We start from the raw sequence: 27,649 nt of genomic DNA on the forward strand, positions 1-27,649 counted from the left end.
TGGCGACCAGTCCAGGGTGTACCCTGCCTCACGCCCGAAGACAGCTCACTCTTGTGAGGAAAAGCGGTAGAAAATGAACGAATGAATGAATGGTTCCTGACCCAACTGTGCTAAGTGAATTAATATAGACCACATGTTAGCATCAGAAGTCGCCATTTCCTCATCAATGCAACATTGCTGACACCTAGTGACCGGTACCAGATATAAACAACTTGTATTTGAGTGCTTCTTCTGAATGCCTTATATTTGCATTTTTGTCCATTCAGCCTTTTATGCTTGAATATGCTTAATGTGGGCCCCAAAAACCCACGAGTAATAGGCCGTAGTCCAGCACAAAGCAGTGCTTATTATATTGTGAAAGACTGTGATATAGTAAAGCCACACAATTTGAACAGCAAAGTGTCGAGGGATGATTGTGATACAGTTGAGCATCAGTTTTTTGTTATTCATTAGCCAAAAATATTAGAGGAAAACCAAGTTCATTTTTGCCATAGGAAAAATGTAAATCCAAATCTAAAATATTAACCAAAAGTATTTTTTTTACATGCGTAAAAAAATTGTAAATATTTATAAATGACGAATGAAAGGTATAAATGAACATTTTACCTTGATTGAAGATGTGTGGGGCCAGGGTCCAGGGTTCAATTCCACCCTCAGCCATCTCTGTGTGGAGTTTGCATGTTCTCCGTGTGCATGTGTGGGTTTTCTCCGGGTACTCCGGTTTCCTCCCACATTCCAAAAACATGCTAGGTTAACTCCAAATTGTCCATAGGGCCTCTTGCCCAAAGACAGCTGGGATAGGCTCCAGCACCCCCGCGACCCTCATGAGGAAAATGAATGAATGAATGAAGATGTGTGACTGTTCCCAAAGACGTGTTACGGCAGCGAGTTCAACACCTTCCTGTTTTGTCACATGTTATTATAAGATTAAGAAATAACTCATGGCAAAACAGGAAGGTGGTGTTGAAGAGGAATAAGTTGATCTCGCTGTTACATCGTGTCATTGGGAACCGTCACATCAAGAATCACGTCTTCAGTGAAGGTAAAAGTAACCTCAAATCATTTATCCTGTTAATTTGTCATTTTTTAAAATAAAATTGATTTTATAGGACCCTAGGTGAAGTTTGGAAATACTTTTTTTGTGTGTTAGCTTATCCTATCCAACAAATAACACCACAGACTGGACAGTTTGCTTTTTAATAAGACTTCCCTAGCACCTTACAGCACACGTCAAAATATATTTATAACATTTACACACACATCTGGATCAGTCCAGACGCAAATGAGCAAAACCATGCACATTTGTCATGAAAAAGAAAAAGAACCAATGCTTTTAAATAGGAATCTATTTATGTGTATTTGCCCTATTGTATGTGTACACTCATTCATAGTAGCTATGAACATGTTTATACAGGAAATCACTTGAGTGTTTTTTTTCTACCTCATAACGTCTGCCCTTCCTTTTGTTCATGTGTGCATTATTTGTGTAGCATTAGCAGTACTATCCTGTACAAAGGATGATACTGTCATTGTGGAATAAGGTGCACGCAATCATTTCTCGCATCCTGTCAGGCGGTGCTCCTCATCTGTGACCCCGCCCTCTGCTTCATTCATCTTCACAGACGTAGACCGAGGGGTCAGAACACGGTAGGCTTCCCCATGTGAGGCCAGAGACGTATTGACGCGGGACCGCCGTGCCATCACAGCACTTCTGTGAGGAAAAAAAAAAAATGTGCAAACGTTTTAGAGAGTGGTTTGAATTTGTGTCAGCACTCGGTATCTTTAGGAATAGCGCCGGGGTCAAAGCCATCTCACGTGTCCGCACTTATACGAGTGAAAAGCGAGAAGAGGGATAGTTGGGGTTTTATTGGACAAGTGATGATCCGCCGGGAGTGATGAGCAGATGCCAACTGAAATACGATTTTGGGAAAAGACAGATGGGCCTCTCAATAAAACGCTCCTCTGCTGGCTTGTCGTCAGGCTAACAGGTGAAGATATGCATGTGGCTAGAAGAGGGGGGGGGTGCTTAATTGCGAGAAGAGTCCGGTTTCTAAGCCCCCTGCGACCGTGGATAGAGTCTCCTCATCGCTTTTGCCATCAGAGGAATTCCGGGCTCCGAGTCAGCCGATCTTGAGCGATGTACGATGTACGTGACTGTGTGTGTATGTTTGTGTAAGATAACTCTTCTACTGCAACAACCATGCACACAAAAGGCTGAACATGTCAACACTCGCACCGCCTGTTGTGTTGCCTCTGCTACTATTTTTATATTTTTTTGTCTCATTGTGCAAGATTAAACATAAAAAGACAATCCCATGGTGTTTTCCAAGAAAAATTCCCATTACATGCCGTTATTAACCTCGAAAGCTAGTCCTACTACATTCCTTATGCTATCAGTAAATAGCATTGTGTGCAAGTATTGTGCATTTAGAGGTGAAAACAACATAAAAGCCAGACAGCTAAAAAAAAAAAAAAAAAAGCAATCATGCATCTCACAGAAAATTGAGAATCAGGTATTGCGCAACCATTGGTCATTTTGTACTTTCGTATTACCTGCGACATGCTGAGGTTTCAGTGGCCCCGCCTTCTTCATGAAGGTCTCATCACTCTCGAAACCCAGGATGTCCTCAGGAGCCATACTGGTCTCGGACTTTCCCCGTGCCCCGTTGGCGGCGTTGATGATAATGTCCTCTAAGCTGGTCGCGTCTCCTTTAGTGGACAAGCCATTCTCGTGTCTTCCGCCGAGCTGGACTCCATTCACCGTTTGGACTGGGGGGCTGTAAACCAAGACGGTCACATGTGTTAAAGGTTTTGAGGTTCTCCTCTATTAGAGCTTTACAGGGTTCACATCGCTTGACAACAAGGAAGGGGCTTGACTTTCACCTTTGTCTAACGCCGCTCTGTCCATGTTCTGTCTTGTTATTGTTGTTGGCGACCACATTGACCTCTGACCTCGGCTGACAGTGAGCAGATTCTGGAACAAAAAGGCCAGACTGTTTGTCACATACAATACTTTATCTGCTAAATTTACATTGATATTACCCAATATAGTAGACATAACAATAGTAAATAAACCATTTAAGAGGGGTCTCAAACTCAATTTACTTGGGGGCCACTGGAGCTAGGGTCTGGGTGAGACTGGGCCGCATCAGGTTTTCAAAAAAAAAAAGAAAATTTAAAAACTTCGCTTTGGTTCCAATTTTCTACAAGAAAAGCTCTGATAAAACATTCCACTGTTCTCAAATATCTTACTTTTTATTTTTCCGCACAAAATAAGATGAAAAATAAATAAACAAATCAAGAATAAAGAAAATCAATCAATCAGTAATAAATAAATATAATAATAATAATAATAAAACGGCAAATAATAAAAACTTAAGAAACCACATATAGTTGGTGGGTAGACAAATTATTTTTTCAGATTAAAATGAACAAAGCATTATTAGAGCCCTGTAGACATGACAAAACACGACTATAGTCACATTTATACTCTTTTTATTTACAACATATTGCGCAACTGCAGGGTCTTGAGACACATGCTAACTCGCAAACTAGAGAGCTAGCGACCTAAACGGTAGCCTTCAAGTTATTTCCTTTAAACTTAAATAGCCAAAAATGTACCACTTCCACACAGATAGGAAGGATAACTATTAACAGTTATTTAACCTTTAACATGAACATTAATCAAACGTAATAATTTTTTCTGGGTACATGATACCATACAGCATCCATATCAAACTTGCGCGGGCCGCACTAACATTAAACTTTCATATCAAGGCGGGGGCCTCAAACTAGTGTCCTGCGGGCCACATTTGGCCCGCGGGCCGCGTGTTTGAGACCCATGATTTAAGACATAAATAAGACGCTATAAATATGCTGGGGGCAGACAGGAAGTGACATCCACAGTTTAGAGATCCGTTTTAGATTGCCGTGGGTTTTTAGCCCATATGGTTTTTGAGGTGCCATGTTTTTCTGACAATGTAGGTAGGGACGGAAATCTACGCTCTCTGTGTGCTGTTATTTTTGTGTGTTTGTGTGTCGGGACGGGCTTCAAAATGCTGCCCAATCAGAAAACAGTGAAATTTTAGGTAAGGCGGGACTTAAGACGTGCATGTGAACGTCGGGCCTGTAAAGCATAGGCAAGTAGTATATCATTGGAAAAAGCAGCATTTTATTGATCTGCTCAGCTGCTCGTTAGTCTTCTTCAATTAAAGACTCCATGTTGTATGTTAATGACACGCAGCTGCGTAACCGTGTGCCATTTAGAAAAGAAACGCACAACTTTGTGAGTCCTCTTCTGATTGAATGTTTCCTTAGCCCGTCCCACAGTCCCGGGCCGGCAGTGAGGACAAAAAAAAAAAAAAAAAACAGCACACATGGGTCCCATTGTGCAGAGGAGAACACAAATTGCAGCTGTGCAGGATATGAGAGGCACGGGTAGAATAATAAAATCGAAATAAATGAAACCAAAAAAAACAACTACAAGCTGGATGACAGACGGCCGTCTGCTAAATAAGAGGGAATGTGTGATAGTGCCAGTCTCGTATTGTGTGATGGTGTTAAAGAATATCAAGTTCAAGTCACTTCCTGGTCAAAGCTCACCTTTGCTGCTTTCTGCTTCTTTGTCGCTGACTTGAGATTTTGACTCTTTCTGTAAAGAAAACGTCATATTTTTTATTGTAAATTTTGTCATAATAATGTTAATAATCCATAAGATTCAGCATACCTTGTCGCCTCCATCTGTCTTGCGTGTTCGCTTCATGATCTCCTCCAGGCGCTGGGAAAAAAAAGTCATAAATATCACATCTCGCTGGTTGTTTATAGAATACATGGAATACAACTCTTATCCGCTTCATAAAACATCTTTATTGTTATTATTATGGGTTGGCAGCAGGAGCTAGAACTGTCAAAAAGTCATGACTACATTACTCTTTGCTTTCATGCCACAGTGGAACCACCAATGTAGGCAATGCTGTTCTAAATCGCCCTAAATACTAACGAAAAAACAGCCAAGGTTAAAAAAAAAACATTAACAGCTCCTAATGTAGTTTTTATTAACGCCACAAGATGGCAGTAGTTCCAACGGAGACGTCCTGAGCAATCAAGCACACAGCTGTGGGTTGTTCCACTTCACTTGCTGTGCTGCACTATGTTCTACTGCTATTACAACATTGGTTCTGTCGTTTATGTGCAGGTTTTTTAGGAACATAAAATGTAATTTTTGGGGTGGAGGGGAAACGCTAGTCGTCATATCAACAAGCCTCAAAGCATTTACTTTGGGGAGTGCTTTTTTTGTCTTAGGATTTGGTGTCTTCATTGCCACAATTTCCAAGACCTTAGTTTTGCATGTTTTGCTTTTTCTTTGGATTTTAGTGGAGTTTTTTTCCCGAAAATGGGCAAAGGACTCTCATTTCATGACAAACAAATTATAAGTCATTGTCTCAGCAAGCCTGAAAAGACAACTAAAGGGGGCAGGATTTACATTTTCTTGAGGTCTTCATTCTCAGGTCAGCGAGTATCAAACTGCACGTTTTTGCTTTTTTTGTTTCGATTTTTTTCATGACTCCTGGCATAAAAGATGCCTCACCAGGGTGGCGCTTTAAACAATCTTTAGATTGGTGGGGCATTTGGGAGGATCGCTATGTGATCAACTGTCGGGCAGTGGCTACAACCCGCTGTGTGTGGAAAAAATTTGGGGATGAATACTGCTTCAGTACGGATTTGCCGTTTGCATGTTCTCCCTGTGCATGCGTGGGTTTTCTCCGGTTTGGCGACTCCAAATTGTCCATAGGTATGAATGTGAGTGTGAATGACAAAGACAGCTGGGATAGGCTCCAGCACCCCAGCGACCCTCGTGAGGATAAACGGTAGAAAATGAATGAATGAATGAACTTCATCTGTGTGTTCGGTATTGCTATCGGCCGAGTTCACTCATCTGTAGCATAAAACCCTGATGGCAACATCCCTACCTAATATTGAGAACGGTTACTCTTGCATAACAGTGACACATGCAATTTGTACATTTATTTCATATTGTTATATCTTATGAAAAATGAGTATTGGGTATGTTTGCTTAGAGAACCATCTTGACTGAGAATCTGGCATTGTTGCATGCATCAGTGCCTTTTGCACTACAGAGCCAGCATAAGCAAACAACCTCAGATGACCAGTTTCCCCCTACTAGTGTGTTTTATATTTAACTGCACACACGCTCGTATCAAGCTCTATTAAATCATGGCATGCAGACACCCAATCCTGGATAAGCCTGGAACATCATTCATCTAAGTTCCAGGGACACGGGAGAGAGAACTTGTCCAGAGAATGTAATACCACCACCGAGGGACCGCGGGGAGCTTGTTTTTAAGTTTTTGGACGAGAGCCAGCATACTCGTGTAATGTTCAATGTCAGTTTCCCCTCATGAAATTGTTGTCAGCTGCAGCAGTGCAACGGTTAACAAAAACAAAGGACGCTCCTACCTTCTTCCTCTCCAGCCTCTCCTGCTCCTCCTTCTGGAAGTGTTTCTCCCTTTCCAGACGCTGCTTCTCCGCCTCCTCGCGAGCTTTAGCCTCGGCTTCTTCTTTCTTCAAATCACAACCACAGTTTTTTTTTTTTAACGTCAGAAGAAGCAGAAGAAGGGAGCAAATACTTGGGGCCAAGTCGGCATGCCACGCTCCGGGTGTGGCTGCTCCCTGCAATTATCGCTCTCCAGCACACCACAGAGGCGATATTTTTGTTCGGAAAAACAACTCATTTGAACCTTTATGACCATGCAACGCAACACTTAGACTAAATAATTTAAACCAGAAATGTCAATAATGCAAATGGCCACTAGAGGGCGACAAAGCTCAAAGGTTAAACTCTGGATTCAAGGAATAGGATCCTTTACTGTATTTCATGAATAGAAAGATAATGACGAGACAGCATTATGTCAATCAAATTAAATCAGGCTAATTTGAGGTAAATGTACTTATTTTCAGGGTATTTTCCAGCATACTTAAATGTAGCAAATTGTACATCCGAATTAATACTTACAATGTGACGTTTTTCTTTATCTTCCTTTTTCTTATCTTCCCTATTTAAATGCATTACAAAGCCATGTTTGTGATGTTTGGAGTATAAAAACAGTAAAGGCACTTTACAAACCTAAGCATATCCATATTAAAGAAACCCAACTGAACCCCACATAAGCACACTATGACAGAGGGGGTGGGGGGGGTGCTGGGGGTACTGGTGCCGGATGCTCATACCTGTTTCTGCATACGAAGATTCTCCTCGTGCTCGATTTTGGCCCGCTCCTGCGCCTCCTTCTCTTCCTGTAGCCGTCGGGTTTCGTTCAGCCTCTGCTGCTCCTCCGCGATAGCGCGGGCCTCCTCCTCGCGACGCCGCCTTTCCTCTGCCTCCCTTGCCAGTCGCTCCTCTTTTAGGATTCTGAGGAAAACATGGGAATTGAGATGAAAACAAGATTGAGACAAAAAACTTTCCCTACTATGGTTCCCTACTGTGCAAATGTGACTATTAATGTGTCCCTGTTTATGAGCATCAAACATGGATAATTCATTCATTCATTCATTTTCTACTGCTTATCCTCACAAGGGTTGCGGGGGTGCTGGAGCCTATCCCAGCTGTCTTCTGACAAGAGGTGGGGTACACCCTGGATTGGTCACCAGCCAATCACAGGGCACATATAGACAAACAAACTCCACACAGAGATGGCCGACGGTGGAATTGAGCTAGGGTCTCCTAGCTGTGAGGACTGCGTGCTAACCACTCAACCGCCGTGCAGCCCGCTGTTTAATTTTATTCATATGAATTCAATTTAGGCCTTATTCTGAACCTGAACATATCAACAACAATGCAATTCCAACACCACATACTCTAGTCTTGGAATGACACTTCCTCATTGTCACAAGATGACTACGAGATGCATTCAGGGATACGCCGGACATAACAACGTCTTTTTTTTCTGCCCAAAACCAAGTGCATATTCTTATCTGTCACTTTGTAACACTTAATGTGATGAATTTAAGTATGCTCGGAAATCCCTGAAGAAAAAAACTCAAAACGTGAATTAAACTTAATGTTATGTGGTGTCTTTGAATGCAACCCCGTGTTGCTCATAATAACACAGTTAAAGTGCGATTCAAATATTCTGAAAGTCTAGTGTTTTAAGTAGATTTTCAGACGTGTTATCTTTTACTTTAATTAAAAATTTCAATACACATGTATATAAAATCCTTAGTCTTATCTTTCTTTCAAGAAAACAGTAAACATTTTCAGATATCATTGTAAATGATTAATTATTTTAATGATTAATTATTTTGTAAACCGATTTCATCTGATAACATTTTTTCATCACTTGACTGCCCTAATTAAATGATTCAAACTTCCATAGAACTGACCTCTCCTTTTCCTCCTGTTCACGTCGTTCCTGCTCCTCCCGCTCTCTTTGCTCGCGAGCCTGCCGCCGCTTTTCAGCCAGGATGCGTGCGGCCTCCTCTGGGTCGTTGGTGCCTGCCATGGGCTTGGCGGACGGTGAGGGTGCAGGGGAAGATACCCGAAATGAAGGAGCATCTTTCCTGGGTGGCTTGGGCGATGCAGCGGCGGCGGACGAATCTGAAATGTTGGAAGCAGGTTGTACAGCAGGAACCACAGGGGAACCTGGAAGAGGATAAACGATGATGCAATGGAAAGTTTTCATGAGGTGGTTTAGGTTAATTCAGGTTCTTCGGGAATTGTTGGACTCACAGCGACTGTTGTCAGGGGTGGCCGATCTGCGAGGCTCCCTCACTCTCTCCAGCGGGACGGGTGAGGAGGTGCGGTGGTCCACCCTGGCGGGAGTCCTCGCCCTCCTGGGCCGACCTTTCGGGGTCGATGGGCTGCTGCGTGCAGATGGAGGTTTCGGGGAACTGGCGGGGCTCGGGGAGGCGGGCCTGCCTTTGAGCGTGACGGGTGATGATGGCCGCGGTCTTGATAGCGGGCTCGGACTGTACCACATATGGAGTTCACATTATTCATTCATTCATTTTCTACCGCTTATCCTCAAGAGGGGTGCTGGAGCCTATCCCAGGTGAGAGGCGGGGTACACATGTAAACATTTGGAATGTAGGAGGTAACCAGAGTACCCGAAGAATACCCACGCATGCACGGGGAGAACATGCAAACTCCACACAGAGATGGCCGAGAGTGGAATTGAACTCGGGTCTCCTAGCTGTGAGGCCTGCGTGCTATAACCACTTACCCACCATGCAGCCAGAGTTCACATTAAATAAATAAAATAGAATAAGGCACTTTATTCAGAGTGACGCTTAGTTTTTCTTTGTTTTTGAAGACATATCCTGAAGAAAGTTAGCTCAAGCACTCAACCATTACATCATCCGTGGAAGTGCATTATCCTCCATGCAAACCATTAGGGATTACATCATTACGCTCACTCTCTTTAGGCCTCTGGCACTGACAGCTCACTCATGCTCTTTGTTCTGTTTGCTGACTTTTTTTTCTCCTCCCATTGCACCCCACAGCTGTCATTTATTGTGTGGCCTGGGGATGAAAGACGAGATGACCACTCCAATGGGGGCTTTCCTCTCTTTACCTCCACTGGCCATGAAACATGTGATTACTGCACAACAGTGTAATGAGAGGGAATCTGAGGTCAACACTGTGACAAATATGCTCTCATTCTAGTAGAAATGTACATGGTTTTAAGTATTAGTGCACCACCAGATGGCACTGTTTTCTTCATAACTTGTGTTTTATATCGAATACAGACCCGGGCTCCCGGGCTGCACAGCGATCTAGTGGTTAGCGCGTAGACCTCACAGCTAGGAGACCATGGTTCAATTCTACCCTCGGCCATCTCTGTGTGGAGTTTGCATGTTCTCCCCGTGCATGCGTGGGTTTTCTCCGGGTACTCCGGTTTCCTCCCACATTCCAAAAACATGCTAGGTTAATTGGTGACTCCAAATTGTAAAAGGTATGAATGTGAGTGTGAATGGTTGTTTGTCTATATGTGCCCTATGATTGGCTGGTGACCAGTCCAGGGTGTACCCCGCCTCTTGTCCAAAGACAGCTGGGATAGGCTCCAGCACCCCCGCGACCCTCCTGAGGATAAGCGGTAGAAAATGAATGAATGAATGAATCTCATACAGACCATTTATTTAAGGTATTGGGATGTTTCATTTTTTCCAAAAAAGCCTTCATTGATGTTTCTCAGTGATATTGCTAACTTTACAAACATCCCCTCGAGGGTCGCAGGTGTATGCTGGAGCCTATCCCAGCTGTCTTTGGACAAGAGGCGGGGTACACCCTGGACTGGTCGCCAGCCAATCACAGGGCACATATAGACAAACAACCATTCACACTCACATTCATACCTATGGACAGTCTGGAGTCGCCAATTAACCTAGCATGTTTTTGGAATGTGGGAGGAAACCGGAATACCCGGAGTTCCACTCCTATCAATAAGACCACCACATTGTTTAGTTATTACTGTCACTTTCAGATTATCAGTTATGTGCGTGTTGAGTTTATTTATGTTATTTTGGTGAGGTTCGGCCAACAGTAGCCTGTTTTGATTGTTGATCGACCACCCCCTCTTCCAACTTCCAAGTTGACGTTACAATAGCATCTCTAGCATTAATGATGGTGGCGAGAGTCAAGCGATCAACAAGCGTAGCCAATATTGAGCACAAAGCATGTAGTTTGTTACACACCATACTGTGTAACTCGTTCTCAAGCCAATCTTGTGTTGAATGAATATGAATAATGCCTTAAAAAGATAATTCGGTATGGGTTTTACCTCAGGTCTGGTCTGTGTCTCATACTGGGAAGAGACTGCCTCTTCTTGAGGAATTTCTCCTTTGTCAGAGCATTTTTCTCTTTTTCATTCTCCCGCTCTTTGTCCTTCTTCTCTTTTTTGGTCCTGTCCACCTGGTGCAAGACAGTCCAACACAATGTAAAACATTTGACAACTATGTGTTTGGGCTTTGTGTAACGTACGGGTGTGGAGCTGCGTCTGTGTTGGCGCTGAGTGATATCAGGCGTGCTGGACGTCACCCTCCAGCGTTCGGAGCAGCGGTGGTGGGGCTGGTGGGCGCACAGCGTCAGCGGGCTGGCAGAGGACGAGCGGGGGCACAGCGGAGACTCTAAAGAAGATGTTTTGTTACAAAGTCGCAACTGATTAGATGTGCTTTCGGACAGCTGTTGTGGTTGCGACTTACGGCCGTCTTTTCCATTGGGGAGCACACTGGCGGCACTGCGGCTCCGAGCCAGGAACGACAAGGTGGGCGTCATCAAGCGGTCCACGATGCTGCTCTCCCATGGGCTCAGTGTGAGGTTGCGGGCTGCGAGTTTAGAGAAAAGGATTAACTTTAGTCACACTAAAAAAAACACTAACTGTGAAGACGCCTGTCTAAATGGTGAGTCAGCACATTTTCAACCATACCGTTGTCCGTATTGCAAGTATCAGCATTTATTTTTGGTAAAGCAACCTGCACTAGCACTTCGGGTACCACGGTGTGAAAGATGTGTGTGCTGCTGCGACAAGACACATCTATTTTTTACCAGCAGCTCTTCTTCATCCTCGGAATATATTAGCTACGTTCCCCAAAATGCTGACTCAGTCGCTAACTTCTGAAAGTTCTTCCAGGCTTACCTTGGTAACAAAAATGATGCTCTCAACTGAAGCATGAAGAAAGGTCGCGTCAAAGTATAAGTCATTTATGGCCCGCAATCCAAAAATAGAGCAATGGACACCAGTAATGAAACCCCCACAGAAAATGAACCAACCACAAGACAACACAACAACAAATAAGCACAATATGCAACTTAATGTGCAATCATGCAGAGGCCGTGCATCAAACCACAAAACCTTACAAAACAAAAACGGTTTCAGAAGCACGGTGGAAGGACAACAAAATGGTGACACTGATGTTTGAAGTGTTGGCGAGCGCTGGTGGTGGTGGTGGAGGAGTGATGGACACATTTTAAATTCAACGTGAGGGTGGGGGAGGTCGGTAGGGTTGGTCATTCCACTTGTAGCCTTACTTCTGCTGGGGGAGTTCCAGAGCGTGGCAGAGGACTTGGAGAGTCGCTTGTTTATGACTGAGTCCACGTGTTTGGGCAGGTTGACGGTAGAAACAGAGCATCTGCCTGAGAAGCCAAGAGAGCGGCATACACACGTTCACACACACACAGTTGACAGGAAGCGGACGGCACGGGGGGAAACTATATTACAGCAGACGGGCTGTCATCTACTATTCAGATGGCAAATCTGATCTGCTAAAATTCACAGAATTGTTAATGGACTTCTGAATAGTGCAGAAAAACTAACTCATGCTGACTAAAAACAACCTTGTCTTGGAGGTATGACGTGACCAAGTTAATGATTCTCCAATCATGAGAGCATCTTTCAACAAATCCCAAGCGGCCGCTTCCAGTTTATTTACGCTCATCATCATTGAGCGAGCACGAAAGGGCGAGATTGTCGTTAATTCCCCTTGCATATGGCCTGAGATGATAACAAGAGACATGGACCCTCGGGAATGTCAATCGTGCTTCTATTGTTGTAGGACCATCATTTGCTTGTAGCTGGGGGCACCATCTTACTGCAACTGCTGCAATATAGCAGCTTAATGGATTGGAAAATTCGATATTGGCTAAAAGGCATCTTTGACTTCCAACACAGGCATTGCAAGCGTTTCTATTCCAGTACAGCATCAGCCATATTTGACTGTATATTTCTCGGATACTCACTCTCCTTCTGATTCTGATTCCCGGCCCAGGACCATCTTTGCTGGCGGATTTCGGCCCACGTCTTCTTGGTTGAGCGGTGGATGGCTGCCTCATAGCGTTCCTGGAAAGAGTAGTTGCCACATTAAATATAAATCCCATGATTTATACAGTGGGTCAAATATAAGTACAAATAAAGTTAAAGTGTTACATACTTTGTTCTTCTCAAGCTTCTGCTTCTGTCTCTCCTCCAGGGCGGCCCGGCGCTTTTCGGCCATGATGCGTTGTTCCTCCAGCTTCCTGCGCCGCTCCTCCAGCTGTTGCTCCCTCAGCTGCCGTGCCTTCTCTTCCTTCTCCAACCACTGACTCTTCTTAGCCGCTAAGACCACAGAGAGGGAAAGCCAGGTGAGACGTGTGCCGCGATATAATAATTGAAGTAACATCCTTTTTCCACTTCATACAGACGAGAAATCTGTTTTGATGCATTGGCAGGTTTTCCTGACAGATCCAATGTAAGGCCATTAAAAGTCAAACATCTAAAACAGATCAAATTATTTCCGACTTCATCACATCACACCAAGCTTTCAATAAAACTCCTCTGGCTTTGATATGGACTTGATCAACTTGATCGTATTTCACCACAGTGAAGTCATGAAATGACATGAGATTAAGTTTTTGATGCCCTCCCCAGCACAGAATGCCTTTCTATTCTCGTTTATCGAGTCTCGATGTGAAACATGTTGACTGGGTAAGATAAGTCTTCTTAGATCTGCCTTTAAGCTGATATCGTAAACACAAGCTTCTTTCATCCCAGTCTTGACTGAGGGTATTAGATGGGTCCCATCTGGTGCGCCCTGCCCACTTCCCCCCCACACACATCCTCCAATTAGATTGATCCGCACTGTATTTCCTCCACAACAACACAACTGTATTCGATGACAAAGTGCAGAATCCTTAGGGTGCACTCAAACTGCTTTGCACTTGTGCATCATTGCTGATTTGGTTGTATTTTAGAGTGCATCTATCAATAATATCAGCAAGAATGATCATTAATGCATTAATGACACCACCCGTCCAGGTTGGACACCCATACATGTGTTCCTGCATGAGTATCAGTCATCATGCCGTGCTTCCAAAGATTGTCTATCGTGATTGCACCCTCACTTACATTTAGAGGTTGTTATGATCTTTTGGCGTCGCAACATGCCTTCGACTCCTGTAAGCTCAAATTCATGGAGGTTTTATGTCAGTTAGGTCCTCCGTGTTATTTTTAGCTCCGAATCATAATGGAAGTTATTAATCCGACGGCGACCCATTTTGGACTTTCCCATAAAAGCCCACATTTTAATTGGAGTTGTAATTTTTGTATTTTAATCTCACAGAAATTACCATAGCAATCTGGAGTTCACCTAAAAAATATTATTTGATATCTTTTATAATGATGGCTGAGTGATGGGTCTACAGAAGATGTTCACGATGAAGAAAGATTACATTTAAATGTGAGTGAAAGGGTTGGGCAATATCATCAAAACTTAAAGGAATAACGTTCCAATAGCCATCTGGTGCTTGCATTGTCAGGAAAATATGGTTTGTTATTGCACTTCTCATATGTTTTGTGTCCATTATTCCACTAATGTTAGTTCTAATAATACACTAACATACATATGTATTTCTGCTAAGATACACATTAATGTAACACTGACTGTAATATGACTAGACGCTAGACGCCTCGTGTCTCCAAAACAAGTCCTCCACATGCTTATCACCTGAATAACCTTAGGCTAAGCTACCCCTGGCCTCACATATTCACATCCTATATAGTAAAATCTCATTCTGTAGAAATCGGCTGTTGAGGTTGTATTGATTTCCTCTTCCATGCTGGTATTATTAAATTATACCTCTGATTATTCTCAAAGAACTTGACAATGTGTTCAATTTAGGGGATATTTGCACATTACTACAATGAGACCACCAGATGAAATCCATTTTAATGTCTTGGGATTCTTGAGTTCCTTTCTCATTGTTGATGTATTGCCCAGAAACTGAACATGGACTGAACTGAACATGGATCCAAATGAACTGGAATGGACCACCACCACCACCATCACCACGTTCACATGAATACAAGGTGAGTGGCTTACCTTGTAGCTTGCTGAGTTCTTCTGCAGAGGGGGTTTGTGGGGGAGGCGAGAGAGAAGACAAGCAAGTGTCAATCATGCAAAGCAGTGCAGTGCGGTGTTGCTGCAAGTTTAAACAAAACCGCTTGCCGCTCACAACAATAGTCTGATCTTTTGTGGGGATAAATTGGAAATTAGAAAACCTGGCACAAACTCGGAACAGGGTTGAGCTCATGCAAAGAAAGCATTAAAGAATGTGGGCGTGCATGCAGGCGTTCGATACTAGTGTGTCTCTAGTAGTGGTTTTCCAAGTCCTGTCCCAAAACCTCTTTCCCCCCTATCACTAGGGGGAGCACTCATGCCGTGTCTTGTTTATGAAGCACCTCTGTTTCCGCTTACCCAGATATTTGGCTTTCTCCTCTCTGCGCTCTTTGGCCAGCTGCTGCCTCTCGTCTGACTTCATGACGTCTGCCATGACAAGAACATGACAACAACAATGTTAATGAAATACTGTATACTATATAATATAATACTGTTACTACCAGAATAGTACAGTATGTACTATTGTAATAAACAAATATTACGTATATAGTCCTAAAAGTGTTTCAGTACACCACAAATGCTCCAATTAACTAACATATCAAATTTACCACCCAGCCTCTATAATCGGCGAGTGGCTGGTCTACAAAAGCAATTAACAGCTGTGGCTGTAGGCAACCTCCTGACATGGTTTATTAAACTCCAAAAGATGACAGTAGCTACATTTGAAGCATTGTGAGTAATTAGCATCCAGCAACTTTGCACGTGCTTTGAAATGAGTGTATGAAAGTCATGCTTGTTACACTTCGTGTCCTGTTGTTTACAATGAACTCACATCAATGGTATAAATTCTGGCGGAGTAATATTATACTAATAATATTATTAGTAATATTATTAATAGTAATATCCTAGTATTACTACTAGTAATATTACTGCTATTACAATAGCGGTTCTGTTGCTGCTGTGTTGTGTAACATTCTTGTTACTAAATCACCATCCGGTCAAATGTTGTCATTTTGTTTACGTTTTCCTTTCTACTTTCTCATGCACTCCAAATCTTTAGTAGTCTCTTTGCTTCTCGCGCAAACTTGTTATTCACATCATCACTTGTTATTGGGCTCGTCACAATAACCAATAAATCAATTCATCGCATGATATATAAAAACTAACTCAATAATTTTGCCAGCTTTGGTAAATTAATGTGCTTGTGAGTTTGTTTTCCTACTTTCTCTCTACCAAACTGAATGACAAGAGGGTTGGTTTACTCAGTACCTCTGTCTCCACACCTGGGCGTGTTGGTTCTATAGAGGAAGGAATGAAACCTCCTGTCAGTGCCAGTGGGGCTGCTAATAGGTGTAGCCAGCAAGTGAGCTTGTTATCAAAGTATATCATTGATTTTATAATTGAATAACTTTTGCCATGGTTCATGGCTCGCTACAGTAAATGGACACCGTGCACATTATAATAAGCAATGTTATAGTAATAATCAAATGCCTGCAAAGAAATATAAAACTATACACAGATCAGCAGGATTCATATGCAACATACTGCTTTATTAGTTAGCAAAATACCAGAGGCTATTTTTCCCTTAGTGGGATATCCCCCACCCACCTATAGCTCAGTCATCACAGGCCAGATGCTTCACATCAAATAACATCTGCAGCATCTACCTAACAGGGGGAAGTGTGAACTGTAAGCAATACGCAACGCGGCCTCCCCAAGAAAAGGAAAGAAAAAAAAATACCCCTGACCCACTTTGATATTTATAGGACTGTGGATAGCTGCACATGCACCATCTTGTTCCAAGTGACATCATAACATCACATGCACAAAGCTTTGGATATATCACAGCTAGTGTAGGTGTAGGCAAGAGGAACCTTGGTTTTAGTCGTTAATGCATTTCTAAACCAAAGCAATTTGTTCCTACAGAAATAATGTAAATCCAATTAATCCAATCACCCAGAAATATGAGCATAATCACATTTTATAGAGAATAATTATACTTTTACATGCAGAAAACAATGCAAAATACATATAAATGATGAATGAAATACATAAATGAACTCCTTCAACCTGGACTGTTCCCTGTTAACAAGTAACCTTTCTCAAATTATTAATCAAATCATTTATCAAAGTGCCGGTGTTGCCATAATAAAGCACACAGAACACTCGGAAAACGCAGTGCACGTGAACGCCCCATCAACGCCTCTTTGGACACCACTACAGGATACAAGGAGAGGTTGTCTAAACTCGGTAGAATAGAATAACGACAACACTTTTCCCGCAGTAATTATTTCCATGGATACAAACAATACAATATGACTGGAAACCATTCACTGCTGTCAGACCATAGCAAGTAATCAGACCACAAAAACAATCTCATCCTGCTAATAGCCTGACTATTCACTTTGCCTAATTAAGGGGGCTGCAAAGTGCTCCCCCCTTAAACCCTTCAAAACTCCTCTGGAGACTGCAAAAGACCACAATTAACGAGGACAAGCAGGTCATTTTTAAATGAATCGGAAGAATTTAACCAATTTATTTCTCCGAATAGGAAGATAAAACACCTCAAGCCGGTCTGAGACCACGGCGAATGGATTATTGGATAAATGAAAAGACCGGAGGGGGAAGAAAAGAAGCTTACATTCCCGAAACACTCAAACATGCTTCTTCAAGTTCATAATTAGCTGTGGGCTAATGGCTTCTAGGGAGGGTTCAAGGTGGGAATTATCAGCATCAGTCACTAAACCGTGATTCCTATTTCAAGTGCGTTCACGGCAGGTGTGTGGTACATGTCGACACTGGACGGACATCTCGACTTCAAGATGCTTTCTCTTCTAGCAATTAAGCTCTATTGGATTTGGCTGCAGGTCTGAAAGCAAATGCGCTCACTTATTTATTCCCTCACTAAAGCACTAGCGTTGCCTCAAGAGAGCTGAGCTAACTCCAGCAAAGTGAACGGCTAAGAGCCTGCATTATCAAACCTCAGCCCAGTCCATTATGATTTTCAGAGAACCGGATGAACTTTACCTCTTTTGGACCTGGGGGCAGGTGAAGCCGGCGACCCCGGAGATGCGGGGATCACGTCGGCTTTAGTCGGGGTGGTCAGTCTCCGCTCGGCGTCTTTCCTTGCTGGCGATTCCATCCCCTGAGCGGTCTTCTGGGGACTGCTAGCCCCCTCTGGGTCAGGTCTAGTTGTTTTTCTGTTCAGGACTTCATGCGGAGCTGGTCCAACAGAGCGGTAGAGAAGGAAAACAACAGGTAAATGTCGATGTAAAAGCAGGAAACACAACCAGTCAATCCTCATTCCATTCAGTGATGTAAGCTCTTGAAGAAACTATGTCTAACAGGCATGAAGAGAAGAATGCTTGGCTTTCTTCTAGCTGAATCAAACTAATACCTCCCCAGAGGTTGGATTGTCACGCCGAACCATGACTCACTATTTGGCAGGCCGCTTGGACTTCAATGTCCAACTCAAACATTAGTTTGGCCCGGCTTTGACGGCCCAACAAAGGCCCTCGTCGGAGGGGACACTTGGCTTTGTCCACTCTGCACCCTCGAGCCCTTGTTCCCATTCTGGCACCGGGTTCTCCTGCTTAGTTCTCGCAGGGTAAATACTGCAGCAACACGCTGTAAATCATTGCCGGCACAGACAGTAGGCGACTGTCACGGATGTTGAGACGCACTGAAGATTTACTACACCATTGCTGTGCTATTGAAAAACTTGCAACCAATGGCAAGCTAGAAGACTTCAAAAGTAGTCCATTATCTCTTTGTGCCAACTACAAATACTATTTGCATGGCACACTCAACTCCTCGAAAAGGAACTATGAATATGAACACGTTGTCCGAACCTGCTGACTAAAAAGTTGAGATGCACTCAAAACTTATTTGCAGTGATCAATCTCTGCCTCTTCATAAGAAAATAGGGAAAAAAATATGAATTAAAAAAATCTTGCGCATAACAATCCTAATGATTGGATGCTTTCATGTGTATGTGATGATGCTAAATTAACTAAAATACATATAAAAAACGGCCGAGTGGTTAGCACACAGGCCACACAGCTAGGTGACCCGGTTCGATTCCACCCTCGGCCATCTCTGTGTGGAGTTTGCATGTTGTTCCGTGCATGCGTGGGTTTTCATTCCAAAAACATGCTAGGTTAATTGGCGACTCCAAATTGTCCATAGGTATGAATGTGAGTGTGAATGGTTGTTTGTCTATATGTGCCCTGTGATTGGCTGGCGACCAGTCCAGGGTGTACCCCGCCTCTCGCCCGAAGACAGCTGGGATAGGCTCCAGCACCTTCCGACCCTTGTGAGGATAAGCGGTAGAAAATAAATGAATGAATGAACATATATAAAACATATTCAATGACGGTGTTACTGTTAATGTTACTGTAATTTTCTGGTACAAACACAAGCACCAGACTACTATAGCTTGTCCATGGCAAGCTAAACCCATATTTGAACACCCTCCTTTGGCGATAGCAATTAAGACTTTTGATCCATATTTTTGTCTATTTTTTTAATTGTATGACTTCAGGAACAGCATGACTGTATGATGCATCGAATGTAAGAAAAAATATATAATCAGGACAGCTGAAAGGAGGCTTCCCTACACATCGTAAAAATATGGGAGCTGACTGTGCAGCAAATAGGCTAACCTATCAACCATGATGACTTTGCTGTTAAAATATGAGCGTGATGTTGTATAGCTCACATAGCTACACTAGTGTTGCTAACATTTGCATCAAGGCTCGATTCCGTTGAAGAACAGTACTGTATATTATGAGACCTTTAATTCCAGATGATTAGACTCATTCATTGACATGTCCAGAAGGCCTGAAGAGAAAAGGTTGTCTGAGCTCATCAAGGCGTGAGCAAAAAAGCTACGTCATGGCGATCTACCAGGCAGCTGGGGAATGAGACTGTGTGTCAAAGCACGACACTATTAAGTAAGGATTCCTCAGGCGGTGATGTACTCTGACAGGGGGCCAGCCTTTGTTGTGGTCTCTGCTTGGCGACGGAGCACAGCCAAAACACAGCGGAGGGACACTAAGAATGAAAGCTGTAAAGGATAGGAATTTAAAATTTTCGACACATTTTGCAACATTTAACTTTACGGTGGCTGTGTTTTATTATTATTATTAGAATATAGCTGCTATAAACTTCTTTCACTGCACTAGAGGCAGAAAAAATGTAAGGTACAGAAGAAGAAAAAGCAAATGGAGAAGTTATCGTTATTGTAAATCATGCCGTAACCTGAGATTCCCAGCCCTGCAACACATACTTCTGGTGCTAGGATGGGTCTTGCAGTGAATACCAATGAAACTCCAAGGAAGACAGGGATGGAAGCTAAGGGAAAGGACTGCTGATGCTGCTTGGCAAGAGAGACTGAAATGAGGGCTGATTTATGCTGTCTGTGCTACCAGACAAAGGAGCAGCATGAACATTAGACGGAGAGTAAAGCCATAACAATGTAATCGTGAAGATGTGCAATACATTGGTTTTGATTTTAAAATGTAATACTATCATCATATTGTTACATGGAGTTTTATGTAACACAGTCTGATCAAATGTACATAAGATTTGTCAGATCAAAACACGATAGCTGTATAAGACCTCAAAACGCGATATTAGCATCGACTTCATGACTCCAATTTACTACAAAGCATGTGAAATGACGGTTTATTTCCTTTAGGGAATAATTCCGAGGTTGACACAAATGAGAGCGGTGCTTTGAAGAGAACACTCTGCCACCGTTTGTTCAGGTGTACTAAATGGGATGATGAAATCAGCAACCCATGAACTGAACTGTGAGTTCTGTTGTCGCATGCCCGCTTTATTTACACCCCAGCAATCGGACTTCCCCTGAGGGAGAAGTCACTCCAGCCGAGAGCCATCCGACCTCCTGTGACATTTTGTTTCTTATGATTCATTCTCACAAATTGATGCACATTTACTCAGTCCAGAATGGTGGACATGGAAAAACACTTTAGTGCATCTTAGTGCTGAAAGCAACATGCTCCATTCCTGCTTTTGCCCAAGAACTACATCAGAAGTTCAGGAAACTGTTCATCAGTGCCTTCTCAGTTCACTCTGAGCCCCCCCTCCCCCAGCTGCAGGTACCTCAGAAGGACGATGCCTGAAGCACTCAGATGCACCCATTTCCAATTTCAAAGAGCAGAAGCAGAAACAGAGTACCCTGCAGAGGCGGGTGTACACTTGCATGCATGCATGCATGAGCACAGTGTGCACACTAGCAGGTTGAGAATCAGCAGGTGATCAGCAAAAAAAAAAAAACCCAGAAAGCATTTCAGCAGGTCACCTTGATTTGGGCAACGCAGAGAAAATGTTAAAAATGTTAAAACTGGAACAACTTCTAATGCTGCCACACAGAATGTGATTTTGTGCAAATCCAATTTCACAGCCTATTATTTTGCCTGGGTAGGCTATAAATACCCACTGCGTTATGTAGCGCTCACAGCAACACTTCAACCTTCCAACATTCATAACCAGCAGCACAAAATATGCATATTAATGAATAAGCAATAGAAATCCCACTGCAAATGAGTTTAAAACGTGTCCAAGAGAATATTAAGTATAATCTAAAAGCACTGTCAGGCTATTTTCCCAGCTAGAAGGCAAAAAAATTAAAAATATATTGCAACTGGACAAGACATGTCATATTCATGAGGCCAAGAGAGGGAAGACAGTATGAAAGAATGCATAAAAGTTGATAATATGATAGCAGAACAAAAACGCATATGCAAATTTAAAAGACAGGCTTTGCTACACATCTTAAGAGTAAAGAGCTTTGCTATTTTGTTTTAAACTAGCATGACTAATGCTAGTACTGCAGCTACTGCTTTCAGACCAGCCCAAATTGTACATAAGAAAATATATTTTTTTAAATGCTCATTAAAAACCACAAATAAATGAGAGAAACTTGGGAAACACAAGTAGGATCTGCATGTCATTTGGAATGAAACCAGGCAGGACTAATGAACTACCTCATCGCTCGCTTCCCACCTCCTCACCCTCCTCTACCACGCTGTGTCCCTCATGCACCCTCAAAAGGGTGACGTAAGGGTGGGGGCAAAGGGGCCCAGACACACAGGAAGCGCAGTGTAAACAGCAAGCATTGACTCCAAGCCAGACCGGGCCTGCTCATTTGTTTAAAGGTCCAGAGTAGCTGAGTGTTCAATACTACATGCAGACATGACATAGCCGTGTGAAAACAGCACACAAGTTGCACAATATACTCATGAGTTGTTAGTTTGATCAAAAAAAAAATAAGCAAACACGATGTTGCGGATATAGCAAGAGTATTCCGATTTAACAATAAACCACAGCACCAAAAAAAATTTAGTTTTAAATTTCAATATACGATCTTGGAATTTCCCTCAATAAAAACTAATGGTTGCTTCCATGCAGAAAAGTAGCCTAGTAAACACACACAATAAACACAAGCGGCTCCACTCCCGACGACAGCTTTTAAAGAACAGAATGCCTTTTCCTCTTGAATAAATGCTTATTTGCAAATATATTTCAATATTTTCCCCATTTTCATAATCAATTGAATGAAGAGTCCAACATGTAAAAAGTTATCCTCTCATTTAGTGTGGCAGTGGTGAGAAAATAAGTTTCAGTCCGATAAAATACACATAAAGCCCACAATGTATGTAGATACAATAGTTTAAAATTAAGAAATGATCGCAATTTGGCTTGTTATTAGTAAAAAGAATATTCAATATTGTCTTCTGGTCACCAGTATGCATCAGTAATGTTACATTGAAGAGACATTACCTACATTAAGTCAGCCATAGATGAAGAGACCGACATGACATAGTGAAAAAAGTTATCCTCTCATTTAGTGTGGCAGTGGTATGCTTTTGGCTACTTTATCGTCCTTCCCTACTCAGTTCTAACCTATTCTCGTATTTTAGAATAAATAAATTGGAGGATGTCTCGTTAGCTTGGTGGATTGCTTTTGTTAAAATGGTGGCCACTTCAGAAATCCCAAAGCCTGTGTAATGCCATGCCTTGCTAGTATTTCTAACCCGTGTCCTCCTGTCCCGGTCCTTCATGTTGTGTTGTTGTATGTGGTATATTGCATCTATTACAATGTAAAAAGTGGATAAAGTGCATAGTAGCGCTTCTTGGAGCGGTTATATCATGTCGCTTCAACGCATAATTAACCCCAAAGGCTATCATTATCCAAATTCTTGTCTGCTCACATGAAAGCCTGGCAAATATGGTAGTTTGTTTGGTAGTCAGTGGCCATGTCCCAACATTTCTGTGATGGGAAACAGCATGAGCAATTGTTGAGTAACTTTACATACATGATGTTTGACAATGACATAATATAGTATTTTGTATTGATACATACATGCATAAATACATGCATACATGCATACGTTCAGCCATTCGGGAATCATTCTAATAATAGCATCCAGGTCTGGTGACTGTCAGACCATGAACGAGAGCACAAGGTAGACACGTATGGGATATTTTCAGAAGTGATGGAAAGACACAGTTTGAATCCAGACTTCCTCTTGTGTCCAGAGTGAAAAGACAAAAACCACACAAAGAAAAGACAGGATGATGAGAAACAGATGCCTTCTAACAATACATCTGTGTACCACGTGCACTCTTCCTGTTTAAGTGTTAATAGTAAGAACGACACAGTTACTTTGACATTGGCCAAGCTGCACCAGCTTTGAGACTACTGGGAAATATCCCACTTGATACGGGGCATAACCTGAAAAAAAATACATTTTACCAAGTAATTTCATGCAGAAATGATACAGATTTGTATAGTCACCTACACTTCTGTAGTATTGTTCTTTTAGAGTAGGGTTGGGCCCTTAGCATATATCATGATATTTGTAGTCTGTATCATGATATACTCTTAAACAAGATCAAATTTAAAGTCTAACTAAATGCTAAGTAAATACTAAATACGAACTAATGCAAAGAAGACAAATACATGGGTGACAAAGGAAGATGTAGTCGCCAATGCAATTCCAAGAAGATATTTTGCATGACACTCTTGTTTGGTTCAGGCAGACAAAAATAAACGTGTTTCTCGTATTTTTTTCACGTAGAACTTCCACGTGGTCACCGGGCACTGTAAAACATTAAAGCCGTAAAATATGTGTTGATACGAGCCGCACACACACAACTACACAAGCTAACTCCTGCTAGCTTCGATTCACGCGGAGATTCAAGAGGAGATTGTTCAGTGTTTATAAAGATGACACGATGACATCTTATATATAAGTTTATCACTTAACCGGTATAAGCCATTTTCATTTTTGGGAGAATCTATCTTTACCGGTATACCGGTACAAAATATGGCCCAACCCTATTTCAGAGATCATGCAGATATAATAAAAATGTTGCTAAAATGTAGTAATTTTTAATATAGTGTAACCTTGGTTAGCGTGTTTTACAATTGGCGTCAATAATATACTAACAATGGTGCCTGTGTTTACATACATTTTCCAGTTAGCATACAATATGCTAATACATCTTCTTGTGTTATTACTACACTGCATTAGTCCAACAGTGTTTTTTCATCAAAAAACTTTCATGTTAGCAGCCTATTAGCTTGCTAATACATAGAAACAGAAGTGTTTTTCATCTTTTCTTATCAAAACCTGCAACTTTCTTTCACTCCATTTTGTGTCATTTTTGCAGGCCTCATCAAAAGAAAAGCAGAGACCTGAATTCAAGGAATAACTCATGGCAAAACAAGAAGGTGGGGACTGTGTTGATCTCGCTGTCAAATCATGTCTTTGTCAATAATCCCATCTTCATTGAAGATAAAAGTAATTTTAAATGTACATTTATCTGTAATCTTTTGCCATTCTGGAAAGTATTAGTTACATTATTATTACTATTACTATTACGATGCTTAGCACCAAGGTTGCACTATATTTTACTGTGTCTCACGTTTGCATGACATCAGATTGCAGTGTACATTGACGTGACAACTCAAACTTCAAACATCTTTTGCTAAGTGGAGATTGGAAATGTCCTGGTTTTGTGTAAATCAGCATTAACAAGACTTGCATTTTGCTTTTTCGGTTGTGACACTTTAATATGTACTGTTCTGGTGAATTATCATTCATAAAATCTTACTTACTGATTTTTTTTTTCAGCTTGAACTAGTTAAGCGATTTAGGTAAGTCTGCCAACACTGCTCCTAAATGATTCGGTAGTTGCATGATGATTGTTCTAGTATTATAGCATTATAGTATATTATATTATATTATATATATATTATAGTATTATAGCACAGTGCACCAATTGTTGCCACGTCATGACAAGAGACCATTCTGGATACTCTTTCATATCCGTTCAATCAGAAAATGTTGGCAATGGATAGCATAGGATAAACTACATCGCATATCAAAAGTATCACTAAGTGCTGAGAAGAGGAGAAGATATTTCATGGGGTGTTATAATTCACAAAACCAGGACAGATTCAGAGGATTGTTATGAACACAAACATGTTTAATCGGTGTGACTAATAAAACATGTAATGAGTGCCTGTGGGCATGGCCAAGTAGATGCTGTAGATGTTATTTTGTGTGACCAAATGGGTTATTGGACTTCCTTATGAGATCCTATTAAGAATGCAAATTCTCTAAAGCTTTATAATGCATTTTGGTAGATATCCGCCATGTTTTTCTACCAATATTTCTCAATTTTTACACGTCAGTCCCTTAAAGGTGTGTACTAAATTTCATGCTACTTTGGTTAATTTACAGTGGATTGTTTAGAGTACTTTTGACGTTTGTGTGAGAAATTTTGGGGTTAATGATATACAGTAAACCTCGGATATATCGGATTCAATTGTTCCCACTGGTTTTGTCCGATATAAGCGAAATCCGTTATATGCGTATACCAGAAAATGTCCATTTTACGCATATATCGGATTTATATCCGGTATATGCGTAAATCGGATTTTATCCGTTATAAAAAGGCACTTCCTTGACTATGTTTCCAATGTACCTGGACGCGCAGGCAACGCTGCAAACGCTGCAAATGACGTTGTATAGCGGCCTGTCACGATTCGGCGAATCGGAGCGCCACGATGCGGCCATCCGATATATGCGAGGGAAATTTAATGGAAATGCATTGGAACGGGACTGGAGATTTTGTCCGAAATAGGCGAAATCCGTTATAAAAAATCAGATATATGCAATGAATTTTTATTGGAAATGCATTACAGAAAAATTGGTTCTTTTTTATCTGTCCGTTGTGAGCGAATTTCCAATATATCCGAGTCCGATATATCCGAGGTTTACTGTAATGCTATGTGGTGTAGTTGTCAGAAAAACAATAACACTGGAAACACAGTAGAAGTGCATGTTATTACAAATTTCCATCCTTCCATCCGGCTAAGGAGTACATGACTTCCAGCAAAGGGTCTTGATTTTGTTTTAACGACTTAATCTACTGATGATGTGAACAACTCACAAAAAGCAAACATGGACTGTGAATTTATTGATTTGCTCTTCCCTGATGACAAACAGAAGGCTTGCTTGACGGGAAGGTTTTTTCATGCCCAGAAATCGGAATCTAAAGAGGCAAGGACTAGTGTATGTTAATGTAAAGACATTGATTTAGTACTTTTGTACATTTAAGTATTGGAATGTTGGTCTTGGGTTGGGAAAAAGTTTGGCAAGCTCTAAAGATTCCCACCATCTGGGTGGAGTCCCTCTCCTCTCACTTGATCTATGGCCAAAACATGCTGACTGAACCACTGCTTCCCAACAGGAAGGAAGTTTTCTGTTTTCATAGGGTGACATTGTGAGTCTGCTCCCCTCTTTTTCTATAGTCAGGCATGCGTAATCACCAGATCGTCTTGCAGAGATCCAGTTTGTATTTGCACAATTGAAGATGGAACCAATGGGATTTTTATGGTGCATCTACTATCTTATGCTTCCAATCGATGCACATTTAGGAAAATGTCTTCTCATTGAACACCAGTAGCAAGAAAGAAGATGCATTTGACCACGATTATTTGGGAGCTGAAGATAACATAAGGAAGGGGGATGGGACAGATGACCTCATAGTGCAAATGGTGTTTTTTTTTGGGAGAAATCGTTTGGATTCATAGTGAATGTAAAAATACATAATAACAACTTTTTTGCACGTGCATAAGCACTCCTCACGTGTTTGCTATACGGAATTTCACCAACTTGGCCGGTGCATTTAAAACGACTTGCTATCTTACGAAGACGACAGTGAAAACTAAATATAAAGACTTACACACTGTGGCTGGAACTTTAGTTTGCTCCATTTCGGCGGCGATAAGAGCACCCTCGCTGTCTCTCCTTGTGTTTATTCAAGCACCGACTCCTTGCTGCCCAACAGTCCGCTCATCCCTCACTCCGGACGGGGGAACTTTGACTCAATTCCCGCGGTGCTTCTCCGTAGGTCAACAAACAATCAAACCCAGGCTTGAAATGTCCACGGACGCTTGAAATTGACTGAATGGTGTAGTTTAGTAAAAAAATTAAAACAATTTCAGGACCAAAATGGAAGAAGGAGTGAGGGAATGTCTTCTCTCACCAGCGCTCTTTCAAGCTGATGCTGAGCTCGCTGCAACAGTCCCGAGCGGGCCGGACTGGACTGTACCATTATCAAATAGAGGAGCAGCGGTGTAATCTTATATTGCTATTTCACAATACGTAACATGCATTATAGATTAAATCTATTCAGAGGCTTCAATACATGTTTTGAA

General features: G+C 41.9%; 1 protein-coding gene and 1 long non-coding RNA gene across 4 annotated transcripts in view; one reads left to right on the top strand and one right to left on the bottom strand.

Annotated features, from left to right (window-relative positions):
• Positions 1-27,649, top strand: part of LOC131105079 (uncharacterized) — a 101,667-nt gene that overhangs the window by 65,748 nt on the left and 8,270 nt on the right. For both annotated transcript variants that reach the window (XR_009119873.1, XR_009119874.1), the window contains exons 3-5: positions 12,982-13,132; positions 14,767-14,855; positions 24,592-24,652. This is a non-coding gene — a long non-coding RNA (uncharacterized LOC131105079). The remainder of the gene's footprint in view (positions 1-12,981; positions 13,133-14,766; positions 14,856-24,591; positions 24,653-27,649) is intronic.
• map7d1a (MAP7 domain containing 1a) lies at positions 1,187-27,479 on the bottom strand. Of its 2 annotated transcripts, XM_058052818.1 has the most exons (19): positions 27,175-27,479; positions 17,914-18,108; positions 15,244-15,312; positions 14,869-14,889; positions 12,943-13,106; positions 12,752-12,851; positions 12,044-12,148; positions 11,218-11,340; positions 10,997-11,142; positions 10,797-10,927; positions 8,747-8,985; positions 8,401-8,659; positions 7,249-7,429; positions 6,478-6,582; positions 4,727-4,777; positions 4,603-4,651; positions 2,884-2,974; positions 2,554-2,777; positions 1,187-1,711 (listed from the first exon to the last, which is right to left on the bottom strand). In XM_058052818.1, the coding sequence occupies exons 1-19, from the start codon at positions 27,203-27,205 to the stop codon at positions 1,701-1,703; spliced, it is 2,295 nt and encodes a 764-aa protein (XP_057908801.1). In that variant the 5' UTR covers positions 27,206-27,479; the 3' UTR covers positions 1,187-1,700. The 2 variants fall into 2 exon arrangements, with proteins under 2 accessions (XP_057908801.1, XP_057908802.1); XM_058052819.1 differs by lacking the exons at positions 12,044-12,148; positions 14,869-14,889.

Source organism: Doryrhamphus excisus, chromosome 17 (genome assembly GCF_030265055.1).
Source record: "Doryrhamphus excisus isolate RoL2022-K1 chromosome 17, RoL_Dexc_1.0, whole genome shotgun sequence".
Taxonomy (NCBI): Eukaryota; Metazoa; Chordata; class Actinopteri; order Syngnathiformes; family Syngnathidae; genus Doryrhamphus; species Doryrhamphus excisus.

Coding starts and splice junctions, on each gene's coding strand:
- map7d1a (XM_058052818.1), bottom strand. CDS start 27,205: ATGGAGCAAACTAAAGTTCCAGCCACAGTGT. Junction 15,313..17,913: donor TGCCCCCAGGTCCAAAAGAG/GTAAAGTTCATC, acceptor TTGTCATGGCAG/ACGTCATGAAGTCAGACGAG. Junction 4,652..4,726: donor AGACAGATGGAGGCGACAAG/GTATGCTGAATC, acceptor TTTTCTTTACAG/AAAGAGTCAAAATCTCAAGT.